Consider the following 26,995-nt stretch of genomic DNA (forward strand, 5'->3'; position numbering starts at 1 on the left):
TGGGAATACATGTCATTTATGCGTGCTGCGACTCTTCAGGATAGCCGTTTTTCTTTTACTATCTTTATTTTGGACCAACCGCCATGATTACCACCACAATCACAACATCAACCACCAACCACAACATCAACCACCAACCACAACGCCGCTTCACCACAACCGCCACGACCTTCCCGTCACACCTCGCAACCGTAGCATCGCCACCGTTCTTGCCCCGCTGTGGGTACCGGTGTTGGACTCGTGCAGGGCGCGCGTCGAACAGCGTGTACAAAATCACGGATTTTGTGCTTCAAAAACGGATCAAAAACGACACACGCCCACTTTTTGCCATCCAATCGGTGAGCGAGGGGCGAATTGGCCCCGCCCCCAGGGCGATCGATATATGCAAATTTATGGATCAAAAAGCCTTCACGCCCACTTTTTCTCGGGCCAATGGGGAGCGAGGTGAAAGGTCGAAGGGAGGGGGTCAAAGATGAGAGGGCGAAGCTACAGGGCGGATAAAAGGACCGTGTTCGTCAGTAGACAAGGAGAGTCCAGAGGCGGAGAGTAGGAGAGTAGGAGAGTAGGAGAGTCGGAAACAGAGAGTCAAGACTTCGCGGGCGGTGGAGTTGGCAAGAAGGAGCTGGTCGTCGTGTGCGTTGGAGTCGGAACGGAGGGGACGGAGCTGTTGAGAGGCGGCAAGGGCAGACGAGGGGGTGCTCGCGTCGTGCAGGGAGCTGCACCCAGGGAGGCCGACAGCGCGACCTGGCCGAGGTGGAGACGCTCGTCGCGGGACAATAAGAATCCTCTATACCCCGAGCATCAGCAACCCCCTCCTGTTTCCCCCCGCGCTGAGATAGTGCGACCAAGGGGGCCCCTTTCCCACCCCCTACCAGACACTGTCCGCGAGGCCCGCGGAGTTGAGGCACCATCGCCGCTCCGCGTCTCATCACCAGACGGGTAGGCCCGACCCGGTCTCGGCCTCAGGCCCGCCTCATCCTTGAGGGTATTCTTTTCTTTGGTTTTGGGTATGTGTTGTCGGCGCCGTCTGTGAAGTAAAATTGTATAAGTGTTGCCGTGTGCTCGTGTAATCGGTATTAGATCTGCATTGTCGCATTTGCTTTTTGTGTAAATTGAATTGTGTTTTTCTTTTCTGTGTGCTTTTGGTGGAATTGAATATGTGTGCTTCCCGTGTGCCGCGAATAAATGTGCTTTGTGTTGAACTGTTTCCCGCTTCGCTTCGTCATTTCTTTCTTTGAATCCTCATCTTGCTTCACGTAAAGGGTTGGTAGTGGGCTGAATACGCCCGATAATTAATCGAACCGTCGAGGTCGACGAATAACACCGCTCGGTTATCCCGATAGTACGGAACGGGTCGCTTAAGTGGCCCGTGTCCGAAGTCGACCTGCGGCGAGGTGCGATCGCCCGGTCTACCCTCCGTGTGGGTACTTAGGTAGGTCGAATTTGGCGAGCAACCCTATCCCACGCGGGGGCTGATTGGCTCGATTGCGGTGAGACCGAAAGGTCCACCCGTGACTGGTTCCCGGCGTTAGTCCGAGAGGGTCACGACTGGATTGTCCGTCCGGTGGGCGACGTGCCGCGATTCGAGTTACGTGGCCGTCAGCACGCCGGCGGGCGCGAATCCGCAACACTGGTGTCAGGTCGTGCGATACAAATTCATCGCCCTCCTCGCGGCACTGGTATCGGAGAACAGGAAAACGGGCTCTCCTGTCTCCGGCTAAATTCACGGGAATCGGTCCAGGGGTGAGAGAAGCGACCCCCGATTCCCTCCAAATTACGAGCGAGCAAAATTAACCCTTTAAGAGAAGCAAGATGGCGTCTCAAGGCGAGCGGGAGCCGGGGGTATTAGAAATGGATGTAGAATGTGTAGAATCCATGGTCCAGGATGGAATCCCCGAGCAGGAAATGTTGATTGTGCAGGAACACGGACTCGCCCAACTGAACCCAGAGCCCGAAATGGGTGCGGCAGCGGCCGCAGTGTATGACACCTCCCCCCCCCTCTCCACCAAAACCCTTCCCCGACCCCTGCCGAAACGGCTCACCCAAGCGCACCCGACATGACCCAGCTATTCACCATGCTGGCAAAAATGTATGCGGAAACGACAGCGAAGATGATTGCGAACATGAACAAACAAATGAACGAAAAGATGGATGCGAATACACAAAAGATGAATGCGGAAATGATCGAAAAGATGGAAGCGAATATGAAAAACGAAATAAAAGGCATGAACAAACAAATGAACGAAAAGATGGATGCGAATACACAAAAGATGGATGCGAATACACAACAAATGAACAAAAAGATGGATACAAATACAAATGAAGTGAAAACGACGATGGATGCGAATACACAGCAAGTGAGAAAAGAAATGAAAGAACTACGGGGTGAGACGCAGAACATGGGCCGATGCCTGCAGGCGGGCATGAAGGCCGTGACCAGGGAGCTGGAAATGGCGACTCCACGTGTGGGAGCAAACGAGCTGGAAGGGGGTGCAACGGCTGACAGGCCCGCGGTGGAGGCGGGTAAAAAAATAATTCGGGGGGCGTGTTGGGCGAGGGTCGTGACAGAGGAATCGACGGTGACCGAAAGGGAAAAATTAAATGGGGAGACCAAAACGTGTGAGACGAGACACGAAATGACGACAACGGAAATAATAGTTGAGACAAGAGAGGTAAAGGGTGAAGAGTTGGCAGAGACACGGGAGATGGGAACGATAGAGGGAAGACTACACGATGAAGACGGGGTAAGTGACACACACACACACACGGAGGTAGTGGAGGATAATGGGGGTGAGCTCGCGGAGCGTGTGGGGACCCAGTGCGAGCACCTGGATGGCCTCCTCCAGGAACGAGGGGAGGGAGTATTCCCCCTTGAGGCGAGTCACGACCAGGTGAGTTCGGTCGTGCTTTGCGAGGTTGAGAGGACGGGTGCTGTGGACGGGTGCACAGAGAGCTTGGGGGGTATAGAGGCCCCGGAGACCCTTGTGGGGACACGAATCCCCAGTGTAGTTGTCCCTGTGTGTGTGGTGCAAGGTGTGAGTGCGTCCCCGTGTGTGGAAGCGACCCCGTGTGTGAGTGGTGTGGTGGCGATGGTGCCGGAGTACGTGCTTCCCAGCACGCCGTGTGTGGATGAGGCACGGAGTGTGGATGAGGCACCGCGGGTGAGTGCCCCCGCGTGTGTGAGTGAGGCCGTGTGTGTGAGTGAAACGGCCAGTATGAGTGAGGCACCACGTGTGAGTGGTGTGGTGGCGAGTGTGCCGGAGTGTGTGCTTCCCAGCACGCCGAGTGTGGATGAGGCACCGCGGGTGAGTGCCCCCGCGTGTGTGAGTGAGGGACGGAGTGCGAGTGAGGCACCGCGGGTGAGTGCCCCCGCACGCGTGAGTGAACGGCCGTGTGCAAGGTCGCTGTGTGCAAGGGAGACCGTGTGTGTGAGAGAGCGGTATGTGAGGGAGATGTCGGTTGGCATGCGGGAGCACGCAGCCGCATCTCCCGGTGTGAATGTGATGGAGTGGACTGTGTGCGTCGTAACACGCAGGTGTGCGTGGGTTGAATGGCGACGACGAAGGCGACATGAGAAGAAAGAAAGCCGAGTAGCGGCTGTAGTTGTTTCGAGGACCGTGCCGGGTTCACCCAGCAGTGAGCACGCGGTTCGTGCTGTGCAACGCACGAGACCACCACGTGCTCGCTTGCGAGAGTGAAGTCCCGGTCCGGAAACGCACGCGGTGGATTTGCCGATCCCGCGGACGGACAGAGTTTAGGCAGGATAATGGATTTGGACCGGACGGGTTCTCCACGCGATCGTGTGTGTTAAGCTCCAACGGGCAAAGCACACGTGTTCGCGTGGGGAACCCCTCGAGACGTGGGGCTTGTGTTTTTTTTTTATGCGCACGGTGACGCCATGGCTGCACGTGGGGTTGGAATCCGGCAGGAGGGGTATCTCTGCCGGATGGTACCGTCCAAGGAGGGACGAGGAACACGTGCAGCTGCATGACGTCACGGGCAGGTGCAAAGTGCGCGAGCTCTGAGTTGCTGCGCAGGTGCTGCGCAGGGAAAAAAAAAAAAAAAAACAAGCCTCACTTTCGGGTGCACAGGATTCCTGGGCAAGGGGTGAAAGACCCCCTGACCTGGGCACAGGATGGAAACTAGTTAGGGGGAAGGGTTAGCTTAGCTAGACCGACTTCATGGGGCAGGGGTAAGTCCTCATGGAGTCCGTGGAATGGATTAGTTCGAGGGATTGTAGCCAGATTTAGGTTGGGAAATAAAATGATTGATTTGGAGACCGTGACAGACTTGTGAGTGTGTAGAGGGGACGTAGTTTAGCTACGTAGTGTTAAAAGGAACGTGCTGTAGTTTAAGGGACGACGTGGGAGCACGAGTTAGTTAGGGGATGCAGATAGAAGGATGGCAGAGTTCAGTGGTGTGTGTGTTGAAGAGTTGGTGAGTGAAGTGGAAGCATGTGCTTGGTGAGTGAGTGAGGCCAGCGGGTCTGTGTGTGTGGAGCGAATGAGGAATGCATGGTGCGATGAGTGATTGGGGGGAGGAGTGACTCCCGCCCAAGGGACCCCGGGGTCAGTGTAGAGTGAGTTAGCTGGGTTAGTCAAATTGAAAAATGGAGGTCGTTTTGTTGTTGGTGGGAAAGTAGGCTCGAGACCCATTTGGAGGGGTGCAGGAGCCCTGTTGACGGGCTTGGGAGCGTGGCTGCGAAAGGTGAGTATCGCTGAGTGGGTACCCCGGGCACCAGGCTAGTCGGCCGCGGTAGGCCGTGGGCCCATGGGGGGCGGGATAGAGTAGTGGGCACGGGTGCGCCTGCTTGGTGCGGGGGCCCGGGGTGCCATTAGCCGCGTGGGCAGTGTTGTGGGCACGGGTGACCCTCGGAAAGGGGCCCGGGAGGCCGGCCTGCCACGTGTGCGTTTCAGGGGAAGTGCCATGGGGGGCACTCCCCGGTGTTAGGGAGCTGGTAGGCTCGGAGGCAGTGTAGTGCCCGGGGGTGCCATAGCGGGAGAATCGGCAGAGGGTCGTGCCTGCCAAAGGGAGCCACGTGTCCCATCCAGGAGACCGTGTGAGGGCACGGAGAGAAAATTGGGGGGCGAGGCCCGAAATTGTGAGGACACCAACACAGGCGACGGGAATCTGGGTTGTTAGAACCAATAGTTTAAGCGAGAGGCGCTTGTTGAAAGCCCCGGGGTAGTTTAACAGTTAAATGGTTAGGGTAGATTAGGAAGTGTACCCCTCCGCAACATCCATCCCCTCGCTCTCGTTGTGGGCCGCTGGACCCACTTTGGGTTAGATCGCCGAACTCTGGGGAGGCCATTCTGAGGCTTCGTTGGGCCTCGACACAGGACGCTAGCTCTCCCTTGTTCCCCTCCGGGAAGGGAACGTAGGGGTTGGGAGTAGGCTAGGTGACAGGATAGGTTAGCCGAACAAAGACGATAAAGGGGGTTAGGGGACGATTTATAGTGGGGAAGTAAAAATAAAAGTGAAAATAAATAAATAAATAAGTTGGGGCTAAATTGGGGTTTGGACAAATTAAGGGAGTGGGTATGTACAGTGACAGGCAAAGGCGATAGGTGGGAGGGAGACAGGTAGGTAGGTCCGAGCCCGCCTTCCAAGTGGCCAGCACCACCGCACTCCCTCCACCAACCTCCACTGAACGGCAAAGGCTGGCCAGCTTCATCTGTTGGCTGCGTTGCTGCAAGGCAAAGGCCGGCCCACTTCGTCTGCAGCTGCTGTGCTGCAAGGCCTGTGCCGGCCGGATCATCTGCAGCTGTGGTACTTCAAGGCCTGTGCCGGCCAGTTCATCTGCCGGCTGTGTTTGCCTGCTGCCTTTGCCATGCCATGCCCACTGCCCACGTTCACCAGCCCTGTTCAATTTTTGCTTTGCCCCCCCTGTTCATTTCCATGTGCGCCAGGATCAAGGCAACAGTTTGCAAGCTGCGAGAACTGCCCTGTTGGCAGCTACAACACGGGCCTGCAGTGGCGGCCCGTGCACCGTGTTTGTGTCCATCCATCCATTCGTTGTGCTCATTGCGTGTGCCACTTGAGCTGGCACGGAGACTGCATTTGTGCAGCCCATGCACCGTTGTGGTTCACTGAGTTTGATTCAAACCATCCATCCATCCATTCGTTGTGCTCATTGCGTGTGCCACTTGAGCTGGCACGGAGACTGCGTTGTGCAGCCCATGCACCGTTGTGGTTCACTGCGTTCAGTTCAAAAGGGAAGGCCTTGGACTGCGTGTGAGCAGCCAGCCACGTTCCCTGTCACCTGCATTGTTTGAGCCAGAGACTGCATGTGGGCAGCCTGGCTCCCTGCTAACTGCTTTCTTTTTGCAGAGTTCAATGATCCTGGGCCATGGTTTAGTGTAAAATTTGTAAGTTAAGGTTAAGATGTACTGTAAATATGAGTGCGCCCCCGGCATGTCTGTCTTAGCGCCGGCAATTTTATTTAAGTCGTCCGTGTGAGTGAGTTTGTTTAGATAGTTACGCAGCCCTCAGGTTATTTATTTTGGGGACACGAATACCATGAATGTCGCACTCAGGGATCCGTAGGTAAAATGTACTCGGGGAAAACTACACATGATGGCACACGAAAATTTGACGACTCGGGACGAGTCTGTAAAAAGGGGAGGGGGTAGTGTTGTGGTTACCAAATTCGCAAACCACCATTCAGGTCCCTTAGGTGAGGTATCTCGGTAAGTACATGTGTAGTTCGGCCCAAACCCGTTGTCTAGTGGGAATACATGTCATTTATGCGTGCTGCGACTCTTCAGGATAGCCGTTTTTCTTTTACTATCTTTATTTTGGACCAACCGCCATGATTACCACCACAATCACAACATCAACCACCAACCACAACGCCGCTTCACCACAACCGCCACGACCTTCCCGTCACACCTCGCAACCGTAGCATCGCCACCGTTCTTGCCCTGCTGTGGGTACCGGTGTTGGACTCGTGCAGGGCGCGCGTCGAACAGCGTGTACAAAATCACGGATTTTGTGCTTCAAAAACGGATCAAAAACGACACACGCCCACTTTTTGCCGTCCAATCGGTGAGCGAGGGGCGAATTGGCCCCGCCCCCAGGGCGATCGATATATGCAAATTTATGGATCAAAAAGCCTTCACGCCCATTTTTTCTCGGGCCAATGGGGAGCGAGGTGAAAGGTCGAAGGGAGGGGGTCAAAGATGAGAGGGCGAAGCTACAGGGCGGATAAAAGGACCGTGTTCGTCAGTAGACAAGGAGAGTCCAGAGGCGGAGAGTAGGAGAGTAGGAGAGTCGGAAACAGAGAGTCAAGACTTCGCGGGCGGTGGAGTTGGCAAGAAGGAGCTGGTCGTCGTGTGCGTTGGAGTCGGAACGGAGGGGACGGAGCTGTGGAGAGGCGGCAAGGGCAGACGAGGGGGTGCTCGCGTCGTGCAGGGAGCTGCACCCAGGGAGGCCGACAGCGTGACCTGGCCGAGGTGGAGACGCTCGTCGCGGGACAATAAGAATCCTCTATACCCCGAGCATCAGCAACCCCCTCCTGTTTCCCCCCGCGCTGAGATAGTGCGACCAAGGGGGCCCCTTTCCCACCCCCTACCAGACACTGTCCGCGAGGCCCGCGGAGTTGAGGCACCATCGCCGCTCCGCGTCTCATCACCAGACGGGTAGGCCCGACCCGGTCTCGGCCTCAGGCCCGCCTCATCCTTGAGGGTATTCTTTTCTTTGGTTTTGGGTATGTGTTGTCGGCGCCGTCTGTGAAGTAAAATTGTATAAGTGTTGCCGTGTGCTCGTGTAATCGGTATTAGATCTGCATTGTCGCATTTGCTTTTTGTGTAAATTGAATTGTGTTTTTCTTTTCTGTGTGCTTTTGGTGGGATTGAATATGTGTGCTTCCCGTGTGCCGCGAATAAATGTGCTTTGTGTTGAACTGTTTCCCGCTTCGCTTCGTCATTTCTTTCTTTGAATCCTCATCTTGCTTCACGTAAAGGGTTGGTAGTGGGCTGAATATGCCCGATAATTAATCGAACCGTCGAGTTCGACGAATAACACCGCTCGGTTATCCCGATAGTACGGAACGGGTCGCTTAAGTGGCCCGTGTCCGAAGTCGACCTGCGGCGAGGTGCGATCGCCCGGTCTACCCTCCGTGTGGGTGCTTAGGTAGGTCGAATTTGGCGAGCAACCCTATCCCACGCGGGGGCTGATTGGCTCGATCGCGGTGAGACCGAAAAGTCCACCCGTGACTGGTTCCCGGCGTTAGTCCGAGAGGGTCACGACTGGATTGTCCGTCCGGTGGGCGACGTGCCGCGATTCGAGTTACGTGGCCGTCAGCACGCCGGCGGGCGCGAATCCGCAACAGTATATATGTGTATGTATATATATATATATATATATATATATATATATATATATATATATATATGTATGTGTATGTATATATGTATGTATGTGTATGTATATATGTATGTATGTATATATATATATATATATATGTGTATGTATATATATATATATATATATATGTGTATGTATATATATATATATATGTGTATATATATATATATATATATATATATGTATGTGTATATATATATATATATATATATGTATATATATATATATATATATATATATATATATATATATATGTATGTGTATATGTATGTATGTGTATATGTATGTATATGTATATATATATATATATATATATATATATATATATATATATATATATATATATATATATATATATATATATATATATATATATATATATATATATATATATATATATATATATATATATATATATATATATATATATATATATATATATATATATATATATATATATATATATATATATATATATATATATATATATATATATATATATATATATATATATATATATATATATATATATATATATATATATATATATATATATATATATATATATATATATATATATATATATATATATATATATATATATATATATATATATATATATATATATATATATATATATATATATATATATATATATATATATATATATATATATATATATATATATATATATATATATATATATATATATATATATATATATATATATATATATATATATATATATATATATATATATATATATATATATATATATATATATATATATATATATATATATATATATATATATATATATATATATATATATATATATATATATATATATATATATATATATATATATATATATATATATATATATATATATATATATATATATATATATATATATATATATATATATATATATATATATATATATATATATATATGTATAATATATATATATATATATATATATGTATAATATATGTATAATATATATATATATATATATATATATATATATATATATGTATATATATATATATATATATATATATATATATATATATATATATATATATATGTATAATATATATATGTATTATATATATATATATATATATATATGTATATATATATATATATATGTGAATACGAGGTGTGTTCAAAAAGTATCCAACCTTAATTTTTCGTGCGTAAACAAATGAAGCTGGGAAGGCGTGGTTTGGTGCACGTATGTAGGCGATCCTAATCCGTATGTGTGAATATTTTCTCGCCTGCAGAAGCTGTCAGTCGCCGACAGACCTCATTCTTATGTTGTAGAACATATTTATTAAAATACCGAATACCCTTTTCTTGAAGGTATGCTTGGACACAGAAATGATAATTTTCTTGAAGCCTTCTTGCTGTCATTTATGTATTAGAAATATATGACAGAATAATATTATGACATGAAACACCTCCCCATCTTCCCAGAGTTAAATCATTTTGTATTTCCTGACTTATTATATATAATCATGTTTTTTCTGTTTTCATGATATAAACTAGGGCAAAACCATTATTATATTTACCCTTATTAAATTCTTTTATTTGTTGTTTATGAATCGTGTTTCCACAAAACTCATACTCTATACCAAGTGGATAATATTCTTCCTGACGAGACTGATTTAATTGTTCCACGTCTTCCAGGTCAATTTTAAATGACCAATTATACCCCAAATCATTCATATCATACCCCCATTGTTCTATTCTCATATAAACGATACGCCCTTCTTTATAAAAATCTATTTTAATTCGATCTGTGAATTCTGTATGACCTGGAGATAAAATCAACACTTATGTATCTTTGGAATACATGGCAATTTTATTTAAGGATATATATATATATATATATATATATATATATATATATATATATATATATATATATATATATATATATATATATATATATATATATATATATATATATATATATATATGTATATATATATACATATTGTGATGAATCACTTGATCTCACCGAGTCATTTGCGTCAGTCGGGCTTGGATAATTTTTTAATTTATAAGCATTTTTCATATAAATATTTTTTGTTATACTGTATTTATGTCGTTCAGCCTGTGCCTTTGTGTAATAATTTGATAAATCAATATGCAGTTTTTGGGATACACCAAACATTGAACCATCTTTACCAACATAAGTCATTTATATTAGATTAAAAATAATGTCATAAATTTTTTTTATTTTTGTTGAGTTGAAATAACACATATAGACATAATTGACCACAATACTTGGAATTTAATTATTGGACTTGAAATGTTTGATAAACACCATTCTGTAAGAACTTTATGACTTCAACAGGTGGTGGAAGACCAAAACTCTCAAAATAATATTTGTCTTGACTATTAAAAATACAAACCCAATGAGAACCGTTCCCATTATTATCTTCTAAGTTCATAATAATATTCTTTGTATGTTTAGGCACGTTTGTTAATTGATCTCTCAAACAAATAACCACATTATGAATTTTTAATTTCTTACAATATTTGACAAGTTGTAAATTTGATGTTGTATTCTTTCCAAATTCTTTAAACCACACATCAATGCTCATTTATTTATTAGAAAGATATAATCCATTACCCCTTTTAGTTAATTTTACACCTGTTTGTGCGATAGAAGAAAGCATATCTCCAACTAACAATCTTGCTTTATCAGGCAAACTTACAAGTTTTTCAGCAAAATCTACAATTACACCACTTCCACTAATTTGTTTCTCCAACTCTTTGTTATGTCTTTCCAATTCTTTTTGAGCCTGGAGTTGAGCCTTCCTTTCGTTGGCAGTTTTCACCGCTGTTGAAATACCACCCGTCAATGCTCCAACCGCACTTAAACCAGCAAATAAAGGAATTAGAAATGGGAGAAATCTTCCACTCGTCTCTCTTTTTGAATATTTTTTCAACATTGGTTTTGTCAATTTAATTTTAAGTGAGCCAGTATCGTTCAAGATTTTCACCTGTTCTTTTGTGAGCAAAACATCAATTCTTACTCTCCTTTTCTCTGAATTGTATTAACGTTAATCATACAAGGCTTTTGATTTTGAACACAAGATGATAGTTTATGATGATTGATTTGATTAACATATACTCCAGTTTGGTACTTTGCCACTCATTTATTGAACAAAAAATTATGTGAGACTAATCATAACACCATTATCTGTATTAATCTGTAATTCTGTTTCTTCCAAAAGCAAATAATATGAATCAACTTCTTCACTCTCTCCTCTTTCAATGTATCGGGAAGTATTCACTCGATTCGACTTTATAGTTTCCTTTTGAGCACACTGATCAAATGCATAGATTGTATACAAACTTTTAAATGCTGTCGTATCCAAAATAGGGTCTTCATTCCATTACTTTCACACAATTTTGGTAAGACTTTTATGCTTCAGCATAATCATTTTTTTCCCCAATTATTTTCCAATCTATCTCGCGGATAAAATGTTCCATCGAGAGAAACACGAAGTTGTTTCACCTTAGCATTATCACTCAGTGCATTATTCTTATCTGTAGCAGAATCACCATCTGGTTTTTAAAAAAATGATCCACAGATATCGTGGCTTTCCTTCCAGAACACCCAAATTCCACGTGTAAGTGGTTTGGTTTAGTTTAACGTGTTGACATCTTCTTTTGAGGTACGATACACTGAGTGGTTTCTTTGAGTTAAGTCTTCTGTTCAACATCTCTTCTGTTTTAAGATTAGGAGTAAATTCACTAATATACCAACTCATTTCATCAATTATAAATTTATTCTGAACACCAAAAGCACTACCAACACCAAAAAGTAATCTATTTTCACTATCATTCCTTTGTAGTTGAAATCTAATTTTAAGACCATACAGAACTTTATCATGATCACAAAATCCAAATATACCTTTAAGAGGAACTGCCACAGTAAAACTATTAACTGCTTTTGCATCATCATTATACGCTCCTTTCCTTTGAATATATCCAGGGTCTGGGGTTGTTCCCGTTGACATATCAGGAATAAAACATTCGACAGACCCCTTTCCCATTCTATCACTGAATGAATATAGTGTAAATTTCATCATTTCAGATACAGCAGAGACATAATCAACCATTTCAACTTCTTGTGTTCCAATGTACAAACGAACACAATCAAACATTTTCCAGAAGAAATCATTTACGATTGTAGCGTTTGTGTTATTCCCAGCCTTAGTGAATGTAAATTTACACAACAAGAAACTTTCGGATAGATTCAAATAAGTTTGTTGATTATTTATTTCAAAACTTTTTGTACCATTTGCATTCCAGTCTGTTCCAGTTATTGCATTTACCTTGAAGTAATCTTCTTTTTTAGTGGAGTTTGAGATGATAATAGTATCATCCAAATTGGATCATAGATAGATACATCCAAATCATAGATACTATCAATTGCTTCCATACTTGTATTTATTTGGGAAAAAAGATGTAAAATCTTTTGAAACCCTGACCCAATATTTGAATTATTTTCTGTCGTTCTTGTGGAGACAGCTGAGTTTTGCCTTTCTTAATTTCTTTTATTGCTTGTAATTTGTGAGATTCCTTTTGGGCATCTTTTCTATTCTTTATAGCACCCGCTACATTTCCCACAGCAGAAGCAGTTGAACCAATTAGGTCTTTATGTTTAAGAATAGTTGAACTGATACCCATTAGAGTATCAATTATCCCATCTCCTCTAAATTGATGTCTGACACCCCTTTGTCTCTTAGGTTAATAGTATCCTCTACCAAGATACATACCTTCACCCTTGTAGTATGGGGAAAGGAACATCCCATCCCCTGTAATTATTTTATAGTTTCCAAACTCGTGTTTCTTCACAATAACCATCGTATTTATTTATTGGAAAACTTCACGTAGGTGAATTCTGATGGAGATAACTTCTCCATTAAAAGAAATCATATGATTATCTTGGTCGGTTATCCTAAAATTTACTCTGTGTATGGTTTTTCCTGACACAGGGAGATAAACCAATTTTGTGGGTTCTATATTAAATTTATAACCAATTGGGGTTGAGTATGCGCTGAATGAAAATATTGTATTTGTTTTTATTCCATCATTATAAGCACCATCAATCAAATCACAGTGAATAAATACCAAATTTATTCCTGAGGATATTTGAATGACATTATCACTGTAAAATGTCCCATTAGTTTCAATCTTTTTTGAGGAGAAACCCAATAACTCTCTAAATGAATTATCAATTGTGAAATCAACCTTGTAGTTATTTTTAAGTTTAATCGTTGATTTTAAAGTATGTTTTTCAATGTCTATAACAATAATTTTTTGGTTTATCACATTGTTCTTTCATAAGACGAACAATTTCGGAAGATATTTGAGAAATCTCATATGCTCCGGGTGAAACTGTTATCATTTTGTATCCACTTCCCGGATTATAACTAAACTTGTCATTTTTCTCAGTTATATTAAATAAGGTATTATAATTTTCCATGGACAATAAAGATGCCTCATATTCTTTTGTTGGGCCAAGTTGTAGTGGGTATGGGAATGAAGATGTGTGGTCGCTTGTTGTGAAATTAAAACCAAGGATTGTGCTTCTCATCTTATTTAATATGAGATAAAATGTCTTTATATTGATATTTATTAATTATTTTCATGTTCATCAACTGGTCTAAAATAGCTGATGCTTCATTAAAACAATTGTTATTTCCAGCCTTCTTACTGCCTAACAACAATAACAGTCTATTAACTAATTGTGATGGGTCATTTAGAAGAAAACTAACACCTGAACCAAGGATACTTAAAGCCTGAATAATGTGTTTCTCCTTCTCATTCTTGCCACGTTTACCAGAAAGACTAACCCTATAATTAACAGAGTTCAGCAGATCAATATATACTCTCTCATCATTATTTTTCATGTCCAATGGTTTATCAAAATACTTTGATTCACCCCTCACAGTTGAACCTTGTCTTCCATCGTTTGTGAGAAGAAATATTACTCTGGGGGTTAATTTAACAGGGGGTTGAGCAGAACCCAAGAACTTTAATTCATCATTAAATATCAATACCTTTTCTTGAACAACATGAAATATTGCTGGTTGTTCTTTTGGAATGAGTCCTGCTTTGGTTTTTGAATCTGCTGAATATTCATTGTTTTGAAGAGCATTCACAATATAATCAGGGGGTGATTCGTCTCTTCCAGTTGTTGAAATAATCCTTCATCATCATATTCTAATTCTCCTCGATGCTCTAATTCTTCCTCCGTCGTTTGACTGAAATATTTTATCATTTGAAGTTTTGTAGGAGTATATTCTATTGTGGGAACTGTGGAAACATCTATAATTTTTTCTTGGGAAGTTTTTAAAAGTGGTTTAAAAAATTTCTCTTGTTTTCTTTCAAATGATTCTTCACCCGTTAGTTTCTGTCTGCGTTTCTTCTTTATGTCTTCCTGTTGTTTTACAACTTTTGAAACTAACTCTTGATGTTCCTTAAATCTTCTTGTTCTTTCTTTTGCATACATTTATTTATTGGAAAATATCATTTAATATCTCATCTTGTTTCACAACAATATATTTATATTTTTCAGTCGTGTGCTTCATGTAATCTCCAAATTCCTTTTTATACATAATGTCGAACAATTATCTCTCCAAAAATTGTTTATATCTTTTGAATTTAACTTGAATAAAATAAAAGTATTGGCATTGTTTCTGATGGAACGACGAGGAAGTTGAAAGTATGATTGACTAAGATAAATACAATTACAAGAAGAATGTCTCCCTCTTGTGTAGTAGCTGTCCATTACCGTTTGGTTTCTCTCATTAACACAATCATCAAAGATAACGAGGTTCTTTTTTGATTTATCCAAATCTTGGGGAGATGGTATATCATCCGTATTATCACTAAGAATACAACTTATCAGTTTTTATTTCTTTTTACATCTCTGTGTATGACAAAATAGTTGTATTATATTTCAATGTTATAATCATTTCGGTTTTTTGGAAGTTGAAATAAACCGATTAGATCTTCTTTTTGAAGACCAGCATTAAAACCTTGTAAGAGTAGTTGATACTCTGGTTGAAAACTCGACTTTGTGAAAATTATTAAATTATCATAATCTAAAAAGTTGGGAGTCAGGAGCATCTTTCAAAGGAAGCAGGTTTTTCCACATCCACTTGAACCAACTATGAGACATCTTAATGGATTTGGAAGATTTTTATGATTGTTAAATTTTATCTTATTTTCCCAAATGGGTAAAAAATCATTCATTTATATATTTGGAAAACAGGTTATTTAATTTATTATTGGCTTTTTTAGAAACTCTATATTTTATCCTAAGTTCGGGTTTAATTTCAAGATAATCCATTATTTTATTTATGCAATATCTTGTGTTGATATTTCCCTGAAAATGACAATCGTGAATAATCTATAACAACAATCCTTTGAACATTTCTCTAACACGTTCAGTTTCTTCCCTTGTAAGGAAAGGTGTGTTATCACCCTCATACTTTACATTCATTTCTCTAATCAATCTTGTAGAGTAATTCATTTTGGTGTAAATCTAAAAGAATTATTTTCCTTTTTAGATTTTTTATTTTCATTAATTAGATGATAATCACAGAATATACATTGTTTATAGGCTTTTGACTCTGTGTTTAATCCCACTCGATCACATGCAGGACAATTCTCAAATTTGTCATGTGGAGAATCAGGGAATTCAAGAGGTTCAAAATCTATCATATTTATAAAGTAAAACTTTACTTAAACTGAAGTTCATCTTTGGTATCATCTTCGATACTTTCAGAATCATCTATAAAACTACTTTGATAACTATCGTTTGAACACAAACTCTCAGTATCATAACTCTCATTTGAACACAAACTCTCGGTATCATAATCACTCTCATGATCTTCAAAATCTTCAGTTGAATATTGACTCATATTTACTGAGTAGAAAAAAACATTACCATCGATATCTATATGCTTTTTTCATTACCAGATTTAACTACAACATTTTTTATATTAAAGGTAGTTTTAAAATGATCCTTAATGACTATTGAACAAAATGTCATTTCACCTGATATATTAACATCCTTTATTTCATCAGGATTTACATCTTTAGGGTTGTTGAAAAAAATACAAATTTCTCCTTGCATATTACAGATGGTCTTATCTTTTCTTTCTAAAGCTTTATCCATAAGGTTTTTAATTTTTGATACTTTTTCTTGTTTCATTACTTTTGCTAGTTTTGAATATATTACCAGAAGGAGAGGAGAAACTTTTGTTCGAGATACTTTAATTGATGTTCTTCCAGGTATACTAAAAGCCCTTCCACTGAAGGAAATTGAAGAAATATAAATAAATGACCATTTTTACAGCCATTTTCCCCTGCTGTGCAGGGGTTGGGCTTTTCCTTGAGGCAATGTTTTATGGCCGGATACCAACCATGGTCGCCAACCATGGTCGCCTCTTACGACACACAGGGATATGGTACACCTATTCTAACCGGGGCATACACGGGACCAGTACACTGGTACTCATTTCGCCGACCTCGGAAGGATGATAGGCTGAGTCAACCCCCTGGTGTAAATTCAGCAGCCAATAGGGCTTGAACTCAGGACCCTTGGATCCCAAGCCACCACCCTAACCACTAAGCCAACACCAGGCTGGAACGAAATTGAAGAACTCATCATATCCACCATAATTGTTTTTATCCAATAGTTGTTATATTTATCTTTGTTCAATTTTACATCCTTGACATATTTCGCAGTATCTTTTACAAATGAAGAGATTGATTGAAACTTGTCTTTTGTGTCTTGAAACATTGTATTTATTAAGTGAAAAAAGTTAGAGGAGAAAATGGTTTTAAGTACAGATTCACCTATTAATTAAACGAAGTTTCATCAAGAAAATTTTAGTTTAAGCAAAGTTTTATTATATAAATATGGTGAATACAACATACTGCGATGTTTGTAATCACGAATATAAATATTATTAAAAAAACACCTTCAAACAAACAAACATACATTTAATCTATTTCATCAAATATCTCCTCTTGAGTTGGAAAGAAAACATTGTGATATCTGCTCAAAGGATGTTTTGAAGAGTAGTTATAATAGACATCTTCAATCACAAAAACACAAGAAGAATGAGTTTAAAGTAAAGGGAGACTATTATATTGAAAACACTGATGGGGCATTTAAAGGGCATATAAAAATCAGGATTTTTCAATTTGGAGAACCCGGTCCATCATCAATAGCTGAATCAATTGAAATAGTGAAACCTGATGTTGAAAAAGTTATTAAAAAGACATTAAAAGAGATGAAAACTTGAAAGTTTTATATGGGAGTGAAAATGAATATGAAAAGACAAGATGAAGAACAAACTCCTTATATGAGAACAGATCCTCATTTTATATCATCATTTCAAGATTTTTTGAATAGTGGGGTTAATGAAGAACTATCAAGACAAGAGGAGGATGTTGATAATACAGTGGTAGGAAGTGGATTTAATATTTTAAAAATCATCTTTTTAGATATACACATTCTAAAATCAGACCCTCTTAAAGCTTCTTCTTATATTGAATTACCAAAATAAATAAAACTAAAGAAGGCAGTTGTTAATATTAAGAACAATGATAATAAATGTTTTCTCTGGTCTGTTCTTGCTCACTTACATCCGCCAAATTATAATTCAAAAAGAGTAAAGCAATATATGAAATATGAGAATACCTTGGACATTAAAGATTTTAAATTCCCAATGCCACTAACAGATATTCCTAAATTTGAGAAAAAGAATAACCTTTCTATTAATGTATATGGATTAACTGGAGAGAATAAAGTTCAGGTATTAAAAATTTCAAACAACTCTAAAAATGAAGAAACACACATTGATCTTTTATATTTTAGTGTTGGAAAGAATTCACATTATACATACATCAATAATTTATCAAGATTAATCTCTTCTCAGGTATTCAGAACAGCAAACAAAATATATCCTTGTTAGCGATGTCTTAATTCATTTCATACAAAAGAACGATTAGAACAACATTCAAAATATTGTAGTAATCATAAATCAGCTGTAATTACAATGCCTAAACCTGGTGAAAAGCTTTCTTTTGAAGATTATAATAAATCTATCATGCACCCATTTGTGATATACGCTGATTTTGAATGTATCCTTAAAAAGATAAATACTGCTTCTCCGAATCCAAAAGAACCATATGCAAATAAATATCAAAAACATATTCCTTGTGGTTTCTGTTATCATATCAAATCAGCTGTTGGTGATGAATACAACAAGTTAGAACTTTATAGTGGAAAAAAAGCTTCGCAAGAGTTTGTAAAACGATTAGAAAAGGATTGTATAAGACAAACTAAATTAATGAAAGAAACAAATGATCCAATTAAATTAACCGAAGAAGAGGAAAAGGAATTTGTAGAGAACAAGAAATGTCATATTTGTTGGGAGGAAATTGAGGAGTCTAAAGTTAGGGATCATTTTCATCTTACTGGTAAATATAAAGGTCCCGCTCATTCCTGTTGTAATCTTAATTATCAATTTCCTTCTTTTGTTCCAGTCTTTCTTCACAACAGCGCCAACTATGATACACATCTGTTTATAAATGAACTTTCAAAAACACCAGGGAATATTTCTGCCATAAGAAACACAAGTCAAAAGTATATTTCATTTACAAAAATGTTATTCACAAAACCTTTAACTCGCATTAGGTTTCTAGATTCTTCCAAGTTTATGGGAACACCACTCGCCCATGGGAACACCATCAAATCTAAGCTCCACGGGGTCCTTTCCAAATCTTAATTCATTCTTTCCAAAAGAGGAAATTCTAACTAAAGGGGAAATTCAGATTAAAGAAAGAATTCTAATTAAGGAGGAAATTAATGAAGAAATTCTAACTGAAGATGAAATTCTAATTATAATAAAAATTCGAACAATGAATGAAATTCTAACTAAAGAGGAAATTCTGATTAAAGATGAAATTCTGATTAAAGAGGGAATTCTAACTGGAGAGAAAATTCAAACAATGAATGAAATTCAAAGTAAAGAGAAAATTCTTACAAGTAAGGGAATTTATCCTTATGATTATATGGATTCATACATGAGATTTAAAGAAACACAACTTCCTTCAAAATAAAGTTTCTACAATAACCTTTATGAAAAAGAGATAAGTTATAAGGAACATGCACAGGAAATTTGGAAAATATTTAAGATAAAGAACCCTGGAGAATATCATGATTTTTATCTTAAAACAGGTGTTTTATTGTTAGCTGATGTGTTTGAAGCTTTTGGATCACTCTGTCATCATAAAAATTGTTATGGATTAGATCCTGCCCACTATTTCACAGCTCCTGGTTTAGCTTGGAGTGCAATGTTGAAAATGACAAAACAAGATATAGATTTAATCAGTGATGCAGATATGCTTTTGATGATTGAGAAGTCTAAGAGAGGTGGAATATCACAAGTATGTTCAAAAAGATATGCTAAAGCAAATAATAAATATCTTCCAAAATCATGATAGTGAAAAAGATAGTAATTATTTGATGTATTCTGATGCTAATAATTTGTGTGGATGGGCAATGTATCAATCTCTGCCTTATGGTAAATTAGAGTGGGTGGAAGAAAAGGATTATGAAAAGGCTTTGATGAATGTTATTTCTTCTCAAGAAGAATTGAATGAGGAAAAAGAAGGTTATTATTTTGAAGTTGATTTGAGGTACCCGAGTGATCTTCATAATAAGCATAAAGACCTTCCTTTTGCATGTGAGAAAGAAACCCCAAAGAAAGAATGGTTAAGTGATTTTCATAAAAGTTTTAATATTAAAGGTAAATCAACAGAAAAGTTATTAACAACATTCTATGATAAAGAGGGATATGTTTTGCATCAGAGAAGCTTGAAACAGTTTTTGAGAGAAGGATTGAGAGTAGCTAAAATTTATAGAGTTTTAAAATTTAAACAAAGTTCTTGGATGAAAAAGTATATTAAATTCAATACAGATACGAGAACAAATACAAAAGTAAAATTTGCAAGGGAATTCTATAAATTGATAAATAATGCTGTCTTTGGAAAGACAATGGAGAATGTTAGAAACAGGCAAAACATTAGATTTGCAACATCTTGGAAAGAAGCTTCTAGATTGATAAATAAACCAAGTTTTGAGAGAGAAGAGGTTTTTTCAGAGAACTTTTCTGCAATTCATATGAAAAAGGAAAGTATTGTAATGGATAAACCAATTTATATTGGAACAGCAGTTCTTGATTTATCAAAGATATTGATGTATGATTATTTGTATAATGGGTTAAAGAAAGAGTATGGTGAAAATGTTTCGTTGTTGTATATGGACACTGATAGTTTTATTCTAGATATAAAAACTGATGATGTTTATAAGGATATGAAGAAAAATATTGGAGTATATGATACAAGTAATTTTAGTAAGAAGAGTGAGTTATTTTCAAAAAAGAATGAAAAGGTTATTGGTAAGTTTAAGGATGAGTTGGGTGGAAAAGTAATGAGTGAGTTTATTGGATTGAGAGCAAAGGCATCTGCTTATAAGTATGGTGATCAGATTGATAAAAGGTTAAAGGGAATAAAGAAATATGTTATAAAAAAAATCAATAACTTTTAGAAATTATTATAATTGTTTGATGAATAAGAAAGAAGAATATAGGAAAATGAATACAATAAGAAGTTATAAACATAAGATATATATATAGTGAAGAAGTCAATAAAAAGGCATTAGGAGCCTTTGATGATAAGAGATTTATTTTAGATAATGGAATATATTGTGTTCCATATGGATATTGTATGATAGAGTGTATAGAATAGATTGTGTTCCATATGGACACAAGTTTTAATGATGTGAAGATGGGTTAGGGTTTTTAAAGGCTGCCGCTGTGTTTTTCACAATATATAAATGGTCGAACCAAGTATTAATCAAACCAAATAGTGGAAACCTCCAATGGTGCGCGGGTTTTCCCGCCTTTTTTTCTCCGCGTTTGGTGTGAGTGGAAGGGTGAGGCAGCTTCTTCGCGATTGGTGGATCCGAGGAATGAGGAGCTAGGAGCTGAGGAATGCCCCTTTTCGAGAAGCTTCTTGAAAAGGCTCGAAGGGAGGCGGAGCCGAAAACGGGGAGGGGCAAAGCGCTGAGCCCCAGGGGATATAAGGCGGACAGCACGCGAGCTTTGTGTCTTGGTCTTCGGGGTGGCCTTTGTCTGTCTTTCTTTGGTGGTTTTCGAGCTGGAACTTGGTCTTGGTCCTTTGTCTTTTGAGTCGGTGTTCAGGTCCGTCGCTGGTGTGGTCCGTCACTGGTGCGGTCCAAGCTCGTGGCTTTGGTGGTTTCGCCTTCTGGGGTGGACGACATAGAGGTGCTGCCTTTCCCTCTGGGCGAAAATTCGCGAGGGTTGTGTGTGGAGGACCAGCTCTGCCACGCAGTCAGGAGGAGAATGCCGGAGAGAGCTCGCCGACCACCGAGGCACCTCGAGGGTGCAGGTAACCTGCTACGGTCTCGCGGGACCAATTCGGTCTTCCAGGTCCCGCGTCATAAAGACCCAAGTGGTCCAGCCTGACCTCCTTGTCTGTGAGGGGGTCCTTTTCTTTTGGGCTTTTGAATGAATGTTGTCGTGGCACCGTCTGTCAAGGAAAACTGTATAAGTGACTGTACATAATAGATAGACGGTATTAGCTCTTTCCTTTGCATTGTGTTTGGCTGTGTAGTTGCATGCGTACGTCCCGCAATCTTCATCAATGAACTGCATGCGTGTTTTGCTTTTGTTCCCTATTTGCCTGCATACGTGTTGTCTAAATAAATGTGCTTGGTTTGAATGTATCCCGTTTGTGGCGTCCTCTTTCCCCTATTGAAAATGCTATCTTGCATCGCGGAATAAATAGTGGGGTTTCAAACACCCGTTAAATAGAATCGGATCTGGTGAGGTAGGCGATAATACCTGCTCGGTTATCACTGCAGAACGGAATGGACCGCTTAAGCAGTTCGTGTCCCAAGCCGACCTGCATCAAGGTACGGCTGCCTGGTTGGCTCCCCACGCAGGTGCTTAGGTATATCGAATTCGGCGAGTGACCCTATCTTGCGTGGGTAGACAATTGGCACGGCCGTGGTGGGGTGGAAGACCCACCCGTGACAGGGTTCCAGCGTTAGCTCTGGAAAGTCACGACTGAATTGTCCGTTTGGTGGGCGACGCGGTTGCGATTAGAGGTATGCGGCCGATCGCACGCCGGCGGGTGCGAATTCGTAACTAATATATATATATATATATATATATATATATATATATATATATATATATATATATATATATATACATATAACATAAATAAACGATAAATATATATATACACATATATATGACCGGGCGTAGTGGCATGCGCCTGTAATCCGGCTACTCGGAGGCTTGGGTTGGAGGATCGCTTGAGGACGCGAGCTCTGCACTAGGCTGTGCTATGAGAGGGTGTAGGGCAGCCCGGAATCATGGTGAAACCCAATCCTTATCCCTGTGTCGTAAGAGGCGATCAGAGTTGCGTCAGGAAGGGCATCCGGCGTAAAACCTATGCCAAATCAGTATGGGGATCATAACAGATGATCCGCTGTGGCGACCCTTAACAGGAGCAGCCGAAAGACGAACAATAACATATATATATATATATATATATATATATATATGTGTATATATATATATATATATATATATATATATATATATATATATATATAGATATATATATATATATATATATAGATATATATATATATATATATATAGATATATATATATAGATATATATATATATATATATATATATATATATATATATATATATAGATATATATATATATATATATATATATATATATATATATATATATAGATATATATAGATATATATATAGATATATATATATATATAGATATATATATAGATATATATAGATATATATATATATATATATATATATATATATAGATATATATATAGATATATAGATATATATATATATATATATATATATATATATGTAGATATATATATATATATATATATATATATATATATATATATATATATATATATATATATATCTTGTTGCGGGCCAGGGGTCGGGTGAGAAGACCACGAGGTGAGGGAAGCTATCTTGCTTCCCACCAGACTCCCAGAAATTGTAGGCCGTCGCACACGGATAATTCCGTGACGCGGCGGGTCGCTTAACCGACCGTGGACGACAATAACTCAACCGCGTGACCTCGGGTCCTCCCCTCTATGAGTTAATCGGGTTACCTAATTAATCACATGATTTAATTATCGGGGAACATGCCGTCGGTACGCCTTGTCCGAACCGGATTGCTCCACCGGACCGAATCACTTTTCCGGATCGGATGCAGCCGAGCGACACTGCCAAGGATGTAGCGGCTAAAAGGAACGGATCATTGGGAATAAAGTCCCAGCTAAGGTACGATTCGAACCATGCTGGATCAATGGAAGAAAAGACAAAAACAAGCAGGGAACATTCCTCAAAATTATTTATTACAATGGGCAAGGAAAGGTATGTGGTACGATAAACATTTTTTGGAGTGTGTTGTGCAGAGATAGGGGAGAGAGGTGTGGTGCAGCAAATAAACAGGCAACTTACAAAAGGGGACACATAGCAGACTTTACACGAGAATAATAACAATAATAATAATAACAATAACGATCTTCTGCAGTCTTACTAAAGCAGTCAGGCACCAGGACACATGCACGCACGCACACATACACGTACACGCACACACACAGACATGCATGTCGGCATACATGTCTGCCTTCAAACACATTCTATACAGTGTGCGGGGTTCGGCCATTATGCACGCGGTTAGCGCTTGCGTTCGCACGACTCTGCTGGCGTGTGTGCGGGGCGAACACCAATATGTGTCAAATATTTGGTTGAAAAGGAACAAGCCGCTTCTACTCCGCACACTCATATCCCGCCAAACGTGGCATGGAGTCGTCTTTATCGGCCTCCGTACGCGTTTCGTGCAGCATGGGCGTCGTGCTGGCAGTGTTTCCTTTGTTGTGAAAAACACCGTTCGTGCAGCCTCTAAAGAGGTATTCATTCATATGCCTTTTTAATGCAACCGTCAATCTTCCCCAGATTATCGGAAGCTCGAGTCGATAATCCCACATTGCAAAGTGCACTATGTGACTCGCTGTACACGTTGGGTTTAGCGCTCACTTGGGGACGAGGGCTCTGCGCCGTCGTTTCCTCATTGCGGCGCCGCACGCGCTGGCCTCCATGAGGGCCCACCTCACAGCGAAGGCGCACGTGGCTAATTTACCTCAGGAATAATCAGACAAAAAGAAAAGTAGGGACGAAATGAAGAAGAAAATGATGTAAGCAAACCTAGCTATTAGATCATCGCAACGCACGCCCCAGTTGTCCTGCTAGACAAAAGGAAAGGGACTATACACATTTAATAATGGAATAACTCTCTTGGGAAAACAATGTTGGATGCATGCAGTTCCAAGAACCGCAACACTACCCCCTCTCCCTTTTGATAGACTCGACCCGAGTCATTAACGCTCGTGTGGCATGCAGGTGTAGGTTTCCCTCATACATTTTACCTACAGATCCCTGAGTGCGACATTTCTAATACATGTCCCAAAAATAAATAACCCACTGCGTTGCATAACTAAACTAACAGACTAATACGGTCAACTTATCTGCATTGCCGGAAATTAGAACTACACAAACAAACAGGTGGGTTAGAACTATATACATTTCTAATATTTACATTACTCATGGCCCAGGACCTGTGACTTGAGGAGAGAACCCAATAAAGACAACATTCGGGGAGTAGTGCAGCAGCAGGCAATCAATGATCAGGCGTCTTCAGGACCCTCAATGGTCCTTTGTGTGTTTTTTTCTTTCTTTTCCTTTTCCTGGCTGCTGAAGGAAACTCACCCTAACACGGCAGGCCACATGCTGTCTCACAGTCCATTTGAACTGGCCTTTATACAACAAGGAGATAGATGTCGGGGCTGCACAAATGCAGTCGCCGGTACCGCGGCTGCCTGCAGAGCAGTCCTTGCAAATACTCCCACACAGATGATCCTGGCACACATGGTAAAGTTGAGTGATATGGCAAGGCAAATAAAGGCATCGTCAGGAATGGCAAATGGAGTCAAGGCAAATAAAGGCATGGCAAATGCAGACCAGATAAGGTGCGACAGCTTAATGTGCGATAAGGTGCGACCACACCTCGGTGTGGTCTCGTGAGGTTGGGGAGGGAGTGTGGTGGCATTTAATTGGCTTGTCCGAAGACGGGTTCGGTCCTACCCCACAGTCTCCCCCCAACCTATTGCTTATGCCTGTCCTTGTCCATACCCACCCCCATTCGGTTGTCACAAAAAAAGACTAAATTTAGACTTTTTTTTAATAATTACATGTGTCCCTTAACCCCCTTATTGCCTTTGTTCGGCTAACCTGTCCTATCTATTCCCAACCCCCAAGGTCCCTTTTGAAAGGATTAAGGAAGAGACAAGTGACTCTGTCTCTCGGCCCAATACAGCCTCAGAACACCTCCCACAGGTTTCAGCATTTCCCAGATGAGTCCAGCAGCCCACGAACAGCAAAGGGATGGATGGAGCGAAGGGATACATGTTTCCTATCTATCCTACCATTTATTAAACTTTAATCTATCCCCGGGGCTTTTCAACATGCCTGTTTCTTTAAACTATTGGTTCAAGCAACCACGATTTCAGTCGCCTGTGTTGGTGTTCGTTATTAATTTGGGCCTGGCCCGCAAATTTTCTCCCGTGCTCTTGTACAATTTCGTGACTGGGCAGCGTGGCTCCACTGGCAGGTCTACCCACCTGCCAAGCTCAATCGTCAGCATTCCCAGGTCTTTGAGGCTGTCTCCGAGCCTATGAACATGGGGAATGCCCCTCCTGGCATTTTCCCCGTCGATGCCCACGTGGCATTTTGGCGCTTCGTGTCCCTTTCCCCTGGGTACCCGTGCCCATTACACTAACTCGGTCACTTGGACCCATGGCCTACTCTGGCCGACTACTTCGGTGCCCGGGGTGCCCTCTACTCAGTACACACATTTCACCAACCACGCTCCCAGCCAGTCAATAGTCTCCTGCAAAAGGTTTCGTGCCCTCCTTAAACAACAACAAAACGACATCCTTTTGGTTAATTTAACTAACCCGCTAACTATTACTACACTAACCCCGGGTTCCCTTGGGTGGGATTCACTCCTCCCCCCAATAATTCATTCGCACCATGCATTCCACATTCACTCCAATCACACTCCGGCCTGCTGACCCACACTCATTCATTATGTTTCTTTCTTTTTCATACCAACACTGACACTCTACTAGCTATGTTCCCCTAACTATCTCGTGCTCCCCGTCATTCCTTACTCAAATGCATGTTCCATTTAACTCTACATAGCTAATCTACGTCCCAACTACACGTTTCATGTCTGTCGTTGTTCTCAATCCATTTCTAAATTGTATCCTAAATTCCCCCTAACTCATGTTACCGGGCCCCATGGAGGACGACTCATGCCCCCATGAGGCCGGTCTATCTAACGCT

General features: G+C 40.5%; 1 protein-coding gene across 4 annotated transcripts in view; it reads right to left on the reverse strand.

Moving 5' to 3' along the window:
• The window catches only part of LOC147022142 (serine/threonine-protein kinase DCLK3-like), a 133,550-nt gene that overhangs the window by 28,864 nt on the left and 77,691 nt on the right, over positions 1-26,995 (reverse strand). Inside the window, exon 4 of one of the 4 annotated variants that reach the window (XM_085892769.1) lies at positions 23,693-25,507. The exons of the other annotated variants lie outside the window; for them this stretch is intronic. Coding sequence (XP_085748895.1) covers positions 25,407-25,507 — 101 coding nt within the window. The 3' untranslated portion in view covers positions 23,693-25,406. Of the gene's footprint in view, positions 1-23,692; positions 25,508-26,995 lie in introns of those variants that run through there. 4 annotated transcript variants of the gene reach the window in all.

Source organism: Eptatretus burgeri, chromosome 8 (genome assembly GCF_056783735.1).
Source record: "Eptatretus burgeri isolate ZD-2024b chromosome 8, Ebu_testis_v1, whole genome shotgun sequence".
Classification (NCBI taxonomy): Eukaryota; Metazoa; Chordata; class Myxini; order Myxiniformes; family Myxinidae; genus Eptatretus; species Eptatretus burgeri.